At 34.0% G+C, this 13,015-nt stretch overlaps 1 protein-coding gene across 1 annotated transcript in view; it reads right to left on the bottom strand.

Annotated features, from left to right (window-relative positions):
• LOC110445140 (trimeric intracellular cation channel type B-like) overlaps positions 1-13,015 on the bottom strand; it is a 31,557-nt gene that overhangs the window by 10,251 nt on the left and 8,291 nt on the right. The window contains exon 2 of the mRNA XM_021489567.1: positions 10,111-10,264. Within this exon, the coding sequence (XP_021345242.1) occupies positions 10,111-10,264 (154 nt within the window). The remainder of the gene's footprint in view (positions 1-10,110; positions 10,265-13,015) is intronic.

Genomic DNA, 13,015 nt, shown 5'->3' with positions numbered 1-13,015 from the left:
AAAAGGTAAAATAAACTGGCCCCAAAATTCTCATTTATATGTAAATCACGAAATTAAATTAATGACATTATATCCTTTAAGTTTAACAGAAATAAACCTATTTCGACTGTCACAAAATGGATTGTTGTTTGCTTTCATGTCCTTTGATATGTGATACATGCTCTACAATTATATATAAAGAAATGTGTAGTGGAAGGAATAGAGTTATTTTGTACACATCATCATGAAGCTGTTTCTCTGGTGGTATATATCTACAGTCAGAATCTACTGTTTTACATCCTTATCGCAGGGTGTGAAGCCAACCACTACACGTGTAGACTGATACCTGCAGCCCCCACCTAGCCAGTACAACAAGCACAACACAGCTGACAATATACCTGGTAGAGGTGGGACGTACCTAGTATATATACACACACTGTGTGCAGTGCCCATCCTAGATACCACCAGTACAGTAAACAAGGACAAGGACTGCAGCACTATATGCACAGCTGTTTGAAGACTATGTATGCATAATCAGCATATACATGTACAGGAATCTACATCATCCATTACCGTTCTATCAATGTACACTATATATTATAGTCACACCAAGCACCTCCCAATAATGACAGCTCCACATGTAAGAAGGCCACACACATACACCTACTCTTGTCATTGCATGCAAATGCGCCTTTACTTCAGGCATTTTGAAACCATATATCTCAAATCTGCTCATATAACTGACCTTGACCTTTGGCATTTTACCTCACAGGTTCTTTATATAGTTTGTACACTGACCTTTACATCTGGTATTCGATTAGGTAAAAGTTATTGCATTGTGTAATTGATAAATGTATCGATATATCAATATGGATAATATTGTATGTATGACCTTGATCTCCTGCAACTCCCAAAAGTTTACATAAACTCATCTATAACTTGTATACTGAAGGTATGGGCCAGACTAAGTGTACCAGACCCACAGACAGAAGAAAAACGGATTTGTAGTACCGGTACATGTACACTAACACAGACACATGGACACGAGTTAAGACATGAGCTCATTATCATAATTGGTTAGCCCTTCATGTCAGGTGATCTTGAATTCATAAATGCCAACCAGACTATTTGCTTAACTTTACAAGTAGCTATGGAGTGGTTCCTGGCCACTAGGAGGTACAATATATATACAAATAAGAAGAGCTAGAATCTCCTCTATTTGTGTACATTGATAAATATATTGGCTGAGGGACAATATTATCTTGTCGACCTTCTCTTCGTGGAAACAAACCAAACACGTATTCCAGACCAACATTCCTCAACATAGATCTTGTACAATATCCCAGTCTGCTCATTTATATAATCTCTATACATTGTCTTACCAATTCTGTTTTTGCAATTTGTATATACTTGCACCTAAACCTCAAACATTTAAAAAAAACAAAATATTCATATAAAGTTTTTTAATAATTATTCTAATTATTTAATTGGGAATTTTGCATGCAAAGCTAGCAGGAATTTTACAGCAGCTCCGCTTGCACCAACAATTTATATTGTTTAATGATACTGCTATAGTTTATGCGTCTATCTGGATGTGTGTATGTGTATTCTGTATATACTCCACCATCAAGGCAATCAACTTGTTTCCAAACATCTGAAAAATGTATCAGCTCCATATACATTAAACATCTTTACATTATGGACTCTCTGAACTCAAATCTTATTACAAGATTTTCACATGCAAGAGAAATTCATGGCGATTCACACAGTGCCAGTCTGTGTTAACCACTTGCACAGGCATAAACTTGACTCTTTACGAAGCTAACGCATCCTGAAATCACTACATGTGTTTTAAGTATTGTGTAATATCTGTATAACCTACAAGCTTTTTGTTTGGCATCATTTACATTAATACTCTTGCATAACAATGTTGAAGGCACTTCATCAAAAAGACCACTACCTCAGCTCCAAACCAAATGATGTTTTTATTCCAGAACCAAGGAGCAATGCAAGTTAGCAAAGCATAGGTTCTGTTAGGGTGGAAGTGGAAATGATCTTGGTGCAACTCTTTTAACTCATTCACCTCTGAAATTTCATAATGAACTGTTCCAACCTTTGTTTTGGAAGCGATAAATGTGTCTTCAGGGGTGAATGAGTTAACCTGATCGCTGTGTTGACATTTTTTCATTGGCAATGTGATGAAATTTCCTAATAACATCCACTGACTTATAAGACAAATATTGGGTCATCAAAATAAATATGTTGATGAAAAGAATGTTTTGATTAAAACTATATATGCGATTCAATTTCTCCTTATTTGCAGGGCATGAAATTAACAGCTTTTCAAATCAATCAATGTTTATTACTTGTAGATAAAAAAAAATTAAGACCCACATGTAAACATTGGCTGTATGGTAGCTATCTGGAATGTGACAATGTCTCCGATCCACCAGGACAAAAAACTCTTCAGTTGAAAGTACATGTATGCCGATGTGGTAGCCATCATGTTCACACCAGTTACTTTTTATGGTGTCATCAACAGCCTTGGTTTTGTTTGTTTGTTTGTTTGTGTTTTACATCCTATTAAGCTATGGTCATTTAAGGACGTACCACGTTTCGGTGGTGGAGGAAAGCCAGAGTTCCAAGAGAAAAACCACTGACCTACACTGAGTGCCTGGCGACTGCCCCACGTAGGTCATATACATTGTATCTGCCTATTAAATACAATCAAATTATATACCCTGCATGTTCAATGTCCTATATATCTTCCCCACAAATTTCATTAATGCATATCAGTTTCTCTGTTCAAACCTCTGATGTGTTTAATTCTTTCATTCTCAGTTTCTCCGTTCAAACCTTTGATGTGTTAAATTCTTTCATTCTCCGTTTCTCTGTTCAAACCTCTGATGTGTTTAATTCCTTAATATCAGTTTCTCTGTTCAAACCTCTGATGTGTTTAATTCTTTCATTCTCCGTTTCCCTGTTCAAACCTCTGATGTGTTTAATTCTTTCATTCTCAGTTTCTCTGTTCAAACCTATGATGTGTTTAATTCTTTCATACTCAGTTTCTCTGTTCAAACCTCTGATGTGTTTAATTCCTTAATATCAGTTTCTCCGTTCAAACCTCTGATGTGTTTAATTCTTTCATTCTCAGTTTCCCTGTTCAAACCTCTGATGTGTTTAATTCTTTCATTCTCAATTTCTCTGTTCAAACCTCTGATGTGTTTAATTCTTTCATTCTCAGTTTCTCTGTTCAAACCTCTATGTGTTTAATTCTTTCATTCTCAGTTTCTCTGTTCAAACCTCTGATGTGTTAAATTCTTTCATTCTTTCTTCCCTCAATACCAAAACCAGATTTATTCAAGATATTGACGTTGGAATTTAAAAGGAAGATGTTGAGACATTAAAGCCTAATTAACAAATGTGCTTGACAGTTAATGTAGGTGAATGGTTGCTGGTACACTTATTGTAGGGTCTTTTTTTTTTTTTTTAACTGACAATATGATTTCTGTTTTCTTTCTACAAAATGATTAAGAACAGCTGCAGACACAGAAACCCTAAGCTAAGCTGACAATATGTACCGACCTAGGTTGTGTGGTTGTATGTTGGACTGACAATATGTATTGACCTAGGCTGTGGGGTTGTATGTTGGACTGACAATATGTATTGACCTAGGCTGTGTGGTTGTATGGTGGGCTGACAATATGTATCGACCTAGGCTGTCTGGTTGGATGTTGGACTGACAATATGTACAGACCTAGGCTGTGTGGTTGTACGTTGGACTGACAATATGTACCGACCTAGGCTATGTGGTTGAACGTTGGACTGACAATATGTACCGACCTAGGCTGTGGGGTTGTATGTTGGACTGACAATATGTAACGACCTAGGCTGTGTGGTTGTATGTTGGACTGACAATATGTATCGACCTAGGCTGTGTGGTTGTATGTTGGACTAACAATATGTACTGACCTAGGCTGTGTGGTTGTGTCTGTTGGACTGACAATATGTACCGACCTAGGCTGTGTGGTTGAACGTTGGACTGACAATATGTATCGACCTAGGCTGTGTGGTTGTATGTTGGACTGACAATATGTACCGACCTAGGTCATATAAATATGATGTTTCTTGGGTACATGGCCACTTCTTGTTCAAAGCATTCCATAAATATTTATATATGAATATTGTGATTCAATATGGAAAATAATCCTTTTTCATATAAAAGTCCCTTACTGTTAATACAGTAGTATTTATATACAATATAAAAGATAGTGCAGAGTTGAGAATGAAGTACATATATATATAAGCAATGGATAAGAACCATATTAAGTGATGGTTAATTAACAACCATTATTCTCATATAAGTACATATAATTTCCTACATCCCTTTCTTACCCTGGACAGCTCTATCTTACACACAGGTAAATGAGAGAAATATGTATACATACCTAACACACAAGCATAAAGATATCTGTATACATATACATAACACACAAGCATAAAGTTATATTTATACATATACCTAACACACAAGCATAAATATATCGGTATACATATACCTAACACACAAACAAAAAGTTATATGTATACATATACCTAACACACAAGTATATAGATATCTGTATACATATACATAACACACAAGCATAAAAATATCTGTATACATATGCCTAACACACAAGCATAAAGTTATATGTATACATATACCTAACACACAAGCATAAAGATATATGTATACATACATAACACACAAGCATAAAAATATCTGTATACATATACCTAACACACAAGCATAAATATATCTGTATACATATACCTAACACACAAGCATAAAGATATACATATACTTAACACACAAGTATAAAAATATACACATACTTAACACACAAGCATAAATATATCTGTATACATATACCTAACACACAAGCATAAAGATATATGTATACATATACCTAACACACAAGCATAAAGTTATATGTATACATATACCTAACACACAAGTATAAATATATACATATACCTAACACACAAGCATAAAGATATCTGTATACATATACCTAACACACAAGTATAAAGATATACATATACCTAACACACAAGCATAAAGATATCTGTATACATATACCTAACACACAAGTATAAATATATACATATACCTAACACACAAGCATAAAGATATCTGTATACATATACCTAACACACAAGTATAAAGATATACATATACCTAACACACAAGCATAAAGATATACATATACTTAACACACAAGCATAAAGATATCTGTATACATATACCTAACACACAAGTATAAAGATATCTGTATACATATACCTAACACACAAGTATAAAGATATCTGTATACATATACCTAACACACAAGCATAAAGATATCTGTATACATATACCTAACACACAAGCATAAAGATATCTGTATACATATACCTAACACACAAGTATAAAGATATCTGTATACATATACCTAACACACAAGCATAAAGATATCTGTATACATATACCTAACACACAAGCATAAAGATATCTGTATACATATACCTAACACACAAGTATAAAGATATCTGTATACATATACCTAACACACAAGCATAAAGATATCTGTATACATATACCTAACACACAAGCATAAAGATATCTGTATACATATACCTAACACACAAGTATAAAGATATCTGTATACATATACCTAACACACAAGCATAAAGATATCTGTATACATATACCTAACACACAAGCATAAAGATATCTGTATATACATTACATGCTGATCAGGCCTTAGTTTCAGGAATGTCCCTTACGGAAATTTAACCTGAAATTTTCCATAATTATTGGTAAAATTTCCTTAATTTCACATTTTCTGAACTCTTAATATGCTTTCTTTTATTCTTTAATTCAAAGAATGCTTGTAAAAGGCCCAGGTACATCTACTGGATATCTCTAGATCTACACTATACAATAGCACCACATGCTTTGAGATATCCACGTACATGTAGAGTGGCATAAACAATATAATATACATGCCTGTTTTAAATATGACAGCCACTTTGCATTAATCAGATTATGAATACCATACATGTATGATTCATTTCTCACCTCTATGACCCGAAGTGTTAATTAGCTTAAGATAGTACTATTGCCAGTTGACAGCCAGCTGTGAAGATGAATGGATACCACACATTAATTGGGTTTATTTGGGGTTTGAGCCATGAGTTGTTATTTAAACCTTTGTGCCCTGCCAAATGAAAGTGACACCGTTTTGGAATCAATACCCTGGCCGCTAGAGATGTGCCCGTTACTAGAAGTGGTACCTGGTAATTATATTTGGATGGCAAGACAACACACAAAATACTAGCAATAGTGTAGTCATACAACTTCAAGAAGGCCGAGTCTCTATAGCTATAGCCTACGAAAGATTCCTAATTATCCATCTCAGTGTTTTCTCCAGGTAGGGGTATGATAGCTGCGGACCAATAATAAAAATAAAAATAAAAATAAAACGTTCGGGCCTAGAAGCTTAGGTTCCCGCAGCTAGGGGTATGAGGGGTCACACTGGTTTTTTTTTTAATCTTATAACAATAACCGATACTGAATTTCCATATTAACAGATGCAGATCTTATGAACAAAATTTCAATGAAAATGGACAGCAAATGGAGACACGGGAGAAGATACATGGATGGACATTATTGCATGTTTATTTTGATACAGGGCACCCCACATCTTGGTTCAGGGGCCCATATATATGAACAACGAAATTCCATGGCCACATCACCCTTATAGAACATGGAGATGGTCAATATTAATTATATGACCAGAAATGTTTTCATTACCTGTTATAATTTAATTATCTATTTCAGACACTAACTAATCCAGAAATATGTGTACTGTATTAAATCAGACATTTGTAAACTGAACCTGTTGTGTCAAAAGACATTCAGAATGCATAATTGCCATCCTTTTTGAAATCTAAACATTAAAAATATCAAGTAAAATGTGTTTATATAATATATACCCCTAGGGAGTACAATAACCCTTTAAAATGTGTTTATATAATGTATACCCCTAGGGAGTAAAATAACCCTTTAAAATGTGTTTATATAATATATACCCCTAGGGAGTACAATAACCCTTTAAAATGTGTTTATATAATATATACCCCTAGGGAGTACAATAACCCTTTAAAATGTGTTTATATAATATATACCCCTAGGGAGTACAATAACCCTTTAAAATGTGTTTATATAATATATACCCCTAGGGAGTACAATAACCCTTTAAAATGTGTTTATATAATATATACCCCTAGGGAGTACAATAACCCTTTAAAATGTGTTTATATAATATATACCCCTAGGGAGTACAATAACCCTTTAAAATGTGTTTATATAATATATACCCCTAGGGAGTACAATAACCCTTTAAAATGTGTTTATATAATATATACCCCTAGGGAGTACAATAACCCTTTAAAATGTGTTTATATAATATATACCCCTAGGGAGTACAATAACCCTTTAAAATGTGTTTATATAATATATACCCCTAGGGAGTACAATAACCCTTTAAAATGTGTTTATATAATATATACCCCTAGGGAGTACAATAACCCTTTAAAATGTGTTTATATAATATATACCCCTAGGGAGTACAATAACCCTTTAAAATGTGTTTATATAATATATACCCCTAGGGAGTACAATAACCCTTTAAAATGTGTTTATATAATATATACCCCTAGGGAGTACAATAACCCTTTAAAATGTGTTTATATAATATATACCCCTAGGGAGTACAATAACCCTTTAAAATGTGTTTATATAATATATACCCCTAGGGAGTACAATAACCCTTTAAAATGTGTTTATATAATATATACCCCTAGGGAGTACAATAACCCTTTAAAATGTGTTTATATAATATATACCCCTAGGGAGTACAATAACCCTTTAAAATGTGTTTATATAATATATACCCCTAGGGAGTACAATAACCCTTTAAAATGTGTTTATATAATATATACCCCTAGGGAGTACAATAACCCTTTAAAATGTGTTTATATAATATATACCCCTAGGGAGTACAATAACCCTTTAAAATGTGTTTATATAATATATACCCCTAGGGAGTACAATAACCCTTTAAAATGTGTTTATATAATATATACCCCTAGGGAGTACAATAACCCTTTAAAATGTGTTTATATAATATATACCCCTAGGGAGTACAATAACCCTTTAAAATGTGTTTATATAATATATACCCCTAGGGAGTACAATAACCCTTTAAAATGTGTTTATATAATATATACCCCTAGGGAGTACAATAACCCTTTAAAATGTGTTTATATAATATATACCCCTAGGGAGTACAATAACCCTTTAAAATGTGTTTATATAATATATACCCCTAGGGAGTACAATAACCCTTTAAAATGTGTTTATATAATATATACCCCTAGGGAGTACAATAACCCTTTAAAATGTGTTTATATAATATATACCCCTAGGGAGTACAATAACCCTTTAAAATGTGTTTATATAATATATACCCCTAGGGAGTACAATAACCCTTTAAAATGTGTTTATATAATATATACCCCTAGGGAGTACAATAACCCTTTAAAATGTGTTTATATAATATATACCCCTAGGGAGTACAATAACCCTTTAAAATGTGTTTATATAATATATACCCCTAGGGAGTACAATAACCCTTTAAAATGTGTTTATATAATATATACCCCTAGGGAGTACAATAACCCTTTAAAATGTGTTTATATAATATATACCCCTAGGGAGTACAATAACCCTTTAAAATGTGTTTATATAATATATACCCCTAGGGAGTACAATAACCCTTTAAAATGTGTTTATATAATATATACCCCTAGGGAGTACAATAACCCTTTAAAATGTGTTTATATAATATATACCCCTAGGGAGTACAATAACCCTTTAAAATGTGTTTATATAATATATACCCCTAGGGAGTACAATAACCCTTTAAAATGTGTTTATATAATATATACCCCTAGGGAGTACAATAACCCTTTAAAATGTGTTTATATAATATATACCCCTAGGGAGTACAATAACCCTTTAAAATGTGTTTATATAATATATACCCCTAGGGAGTACAATAACCCTTTAAAATGTGTTTATATATATATACCCATAGGGAGTAAAATAACCCTTTAAAATGTGTTTATATAATATATACCCCTAGGGAGTAAAATAACCCTTTAAAATGACATACTTTAATTTGAGTTGTTCTTTTAGGATGAAATAATTAGATCTTAGAATATGGGAATAGTTCAGCAAATGAATTGGTTGCAAAATATCATACTAATATTATATCTAACCCCATCCTCGATTTCCAGGGGTTACGATCACCTACGCTCTCTAATGTAAATCGAGGATGACCTAACCCATTCATCCCTGAAGTAACATTTGAACCTTACCAAATCAATGACAGGGCAAGTCTAGTTTAAATATGTGGGGTTGAATGAGTTAAGGGTCCAAAATCGGGAGTCTACCTCTTAAAAAGGGAGAGTTGGCAAGTCTAAGAATGTAAAGCTTCAGCTTGCTTTGAAATGTTTTCCATGCCAGTCCATGGTGTTCTGTTTAAAAGGATTTAATTCTTTATATATATAGCACAAGATTGTTTATACACTACAGTAATCATGGCTGAAGTGCACAGTGTGAAATTTGAAGCTGTGATGTAATCTGCTGACATTGGGTTATATCTAGTACTAAAGACTAACTATGGAAACAGAACAAACCATTTAAATGGTGCCCATAAACAGTAAGTACAAACTGACACCAAACCTAAATATTAATACAGGTTTTACTCCAGCTCAGAATATGACGAAATGCATGAAATACAAGATTCCTTCTCTTGGAGGATTTTTTTAAAAATCATTCCCTTATAAAGGTGTGGGGATACTGAATATTTGAAGATTGTTGTCTTATATTCTAAACATTTCTTTAATTCAATGTTAATACACACTGTTGGCATCAAACTTTCAAAATTGTGCAAAAGATCTTGGAGAGTATAAGATTTGTATAGAATTAAAGGAATAGAAGCCATTCAGGTTCAAAAGGACTGTGTCCCGCCTTACCAGACAGCTGTGGCTGTGAGGACACTCCGGTGGTCTTTGAATGGTGACAGCATACTCTCCCCTAGCAACATGTTGGCAATGATACTGCCTCCAAAGCAGAGCAGCATACTGGACAGCCAACATGATAACGGGTGTTTTCTGGAAAATGGTGACCCTGAATAACATACAAATAAAACTTATTGTTTTCTTTGCCTTTGAGCGTAATTTTTTAAGTGTAAGGTTCAGGGTTCATCTAATACAAATTCTTAAACTAATACTTTAATACCGTATATTTTCGCGTATAGTGCACATTTTTTTAGGTAAATATTGTCATGTTGAAAAGGGGGTGCGCACTATACGCAGGAACAAGTCATTCTTGGGTTATTGTTCTCGAGTTTCTGGTCTGCCATATTGGATTACCTCCCTTCAAATAGTTTTATTTTGAGTCGTCGGTCATATATGATAAGATTGAAGTTTAAAATAACAACAAAGAATGAAATTCTTTGGTGACACAATTTTTACCTGCTCTTAAATGATTAAAATCGGTAATCTGTGGTCATGACTGCTGATTTGGCGACAAACACGAGCTGGGCACGTAACATTTTTACAAGTAATTTGACTGAAGGCATACCGTCTGATCCCGGACAATAGGCTAGGTAATGGGAATTTTTTTCTTGCAGAAAAACCTGTACAGTATCAATTAAAAAAAATAAAGAGTATATAGCTAATCTAATTGAATTAGAAACTTTAAATATCACGAGGCAAAGAATTTCAAGTAAAATGGGCAAAATTTACCCTAAATTACAAAGAAAGATTTAAACTCCCCACAAAATCTTAATTGGTCCCTGAAGTTTACTTCACATGACACCAATAGCAGCAGATAAATTACAGATAATTAAGTTTTCATAATTTTTTAAATCTAAAGACCACAGGGATTTTTACATTGACAAGATGTTGAGATATTATACTTTATGTACCAGGTACATGTATCTTAACAAAATTTTGTTATATACCTCATGTTCTCCACTTAGGAGGGAGTATGGGCCATGATCCATATGTAGATAGCATATATCAAAAAAAAAAAAAAAAAGATGTAGTCTTATAGGAACAAGCAAATAAACAGGCTCAGCCTTCCTATCAATGACCAGGGAAGTAAATTTAGGGTTCCAAGTAGGCAGTGCCTTTACTTGAGCTTAATCATGACCAAGTACCTGATATCATGCCTAGTGTGTCCCAGCACAGTATTGTTAGAATATTGATATTTACTCAAATTTCCATTAAAATAGTGGAAATGAGTTTGAAGGCTAATAACTCTATCAAATGCCAAAAGAAACACTGATTATCTAACAGATACCAGACATTATTGATCTATTAAGCCACAAGCTGTCATTGGTACTAATTTCCAGGGAAATCTGATCGCTGGCGAGTTTTGAACAAATGAGCAGCCATTAGAACTAGGAATGGGCTCCTGAGCATGGACCTGTCAATGCACTATAGATATTTGATTTATTCCACAACATTATCAATAACATCACATCCAGCAGCAGAATGATTGAGAAGAAGTTCTATATTGTTATTAAATTACAAGAAATACTGATATTTAACAAAGTCATAGAAACGAAATGTAGCAGATTATTTCAATTTTCTCTACCAGCTCTCATTGATAGTCTTTTTTCATAAATGACAGTCAATTCATTACAGCAGTATTCATGATTTAGATAGAAGACCTGGGCCCATGGTGAATGTTTCGCAGAAATGTGATGGTCTTCATATATGTATACTGTTGTACAAACAAAAACTTTGTAACATCTATGTATCTCTGGATATCTTTCCAATATATTCGTTTGTTATTTATCAATGGTTGTTTGCAGCTTTACATCCTCGCAAACAGTTAAGGTCATATGAAGATTGCTCCCGGTATTTACCAAAATCGTGAATAGTTCATATATGAAACTGATAGAAATACCATACTTAACGTAATGTACTTGTGATTTTTTTTCTTTCTTTTTTTCCAAGTGAACAAAAAGAGTAACAAAAGTATTGGTAAATCAACACAGTAGCAGTGTTCGGTCTTAATGCTAGTGAAGGAATTTGAGGTGGATACCAGAATATTCAAGCAGAGGTCCGCCAAAGGAAGGTTAATACAAGCAGGTAAGTGATGGAGCATCATAACCAATGATTGTGTAACAGTAGACTTTATCAAGCTGACAGGTTTCAGATGGCTCAAGTTGAAGCCAACCATTATAATTCTGTTATAACAGTTCCGGTGACAGTTGACTTGCCATCCACAACTTTATTAAGTCTGTCATTACAGAATCCTTGGGCGTTGATGCTCCCTCACTTGACGTTTCGTTTTTAATCAATAATACAGGACATATAATATGCATCCATATGGTAATAAAACAAGAGGCCCATAGGGCCTGTATCGCTCACCTTGATATCTAAGCAATCATGGCAGAATATTCTCCAAATGAGATCCAAGGGAATATGCCAGACCACAAGGCCAATCCTTGTAGCATATATATCTGTATTCAATTTTTCATGCCCAGCAATTTTATGTATGGTTATGGGGTGGGGATCTCAACTGTTTCCAAGCTGTAACGCAGAAACTAGGTCCCTACGGTTGTGGCCAGACCCCAGGATCAATTCTAATATCATGACTGCATTTGTCTCTTTTTGCCCAGCATTTGTATATATAGTTTTGGGGTGGGGATTTCAACCGTTTCAAAGTTATGACCCAGGGGTTAAGTCTGCAAGGGTGGGGCAAACCCTGGGGTCAATTCTAATATCATGACTGCATTTGTCTCTTTATGCCCAACAATTGTATATATAGTTTTGGGGTGGGGATCTTAACCATTTCAAAGTTATGACCCAGGGGTTAAGTCTCCAAGGGTGGGGCAGTCCCCAAGGCCATCCTGGAAGCATA

This window comes from Mizuhopecten yessoensis, unplaced genomic scaffold (genome assembly GCF_002113885.1).
Source record: "Mizuhopecten yessoensis strain PY_sf001 unplaced genomic scaffold, ASM211388v2 scaffold2091, whole genome shotgun sequence".
Lineage (NCBI taxonomy): Eukaryota > Metazoa > Mollusca > Bivalvia > Pectinida > Pectinidae > Mizuhopecten > Mizuhopecten yessoensis.
This window is presented reverse-complemented; position numbering and strand designations above follow the sequence as displayed.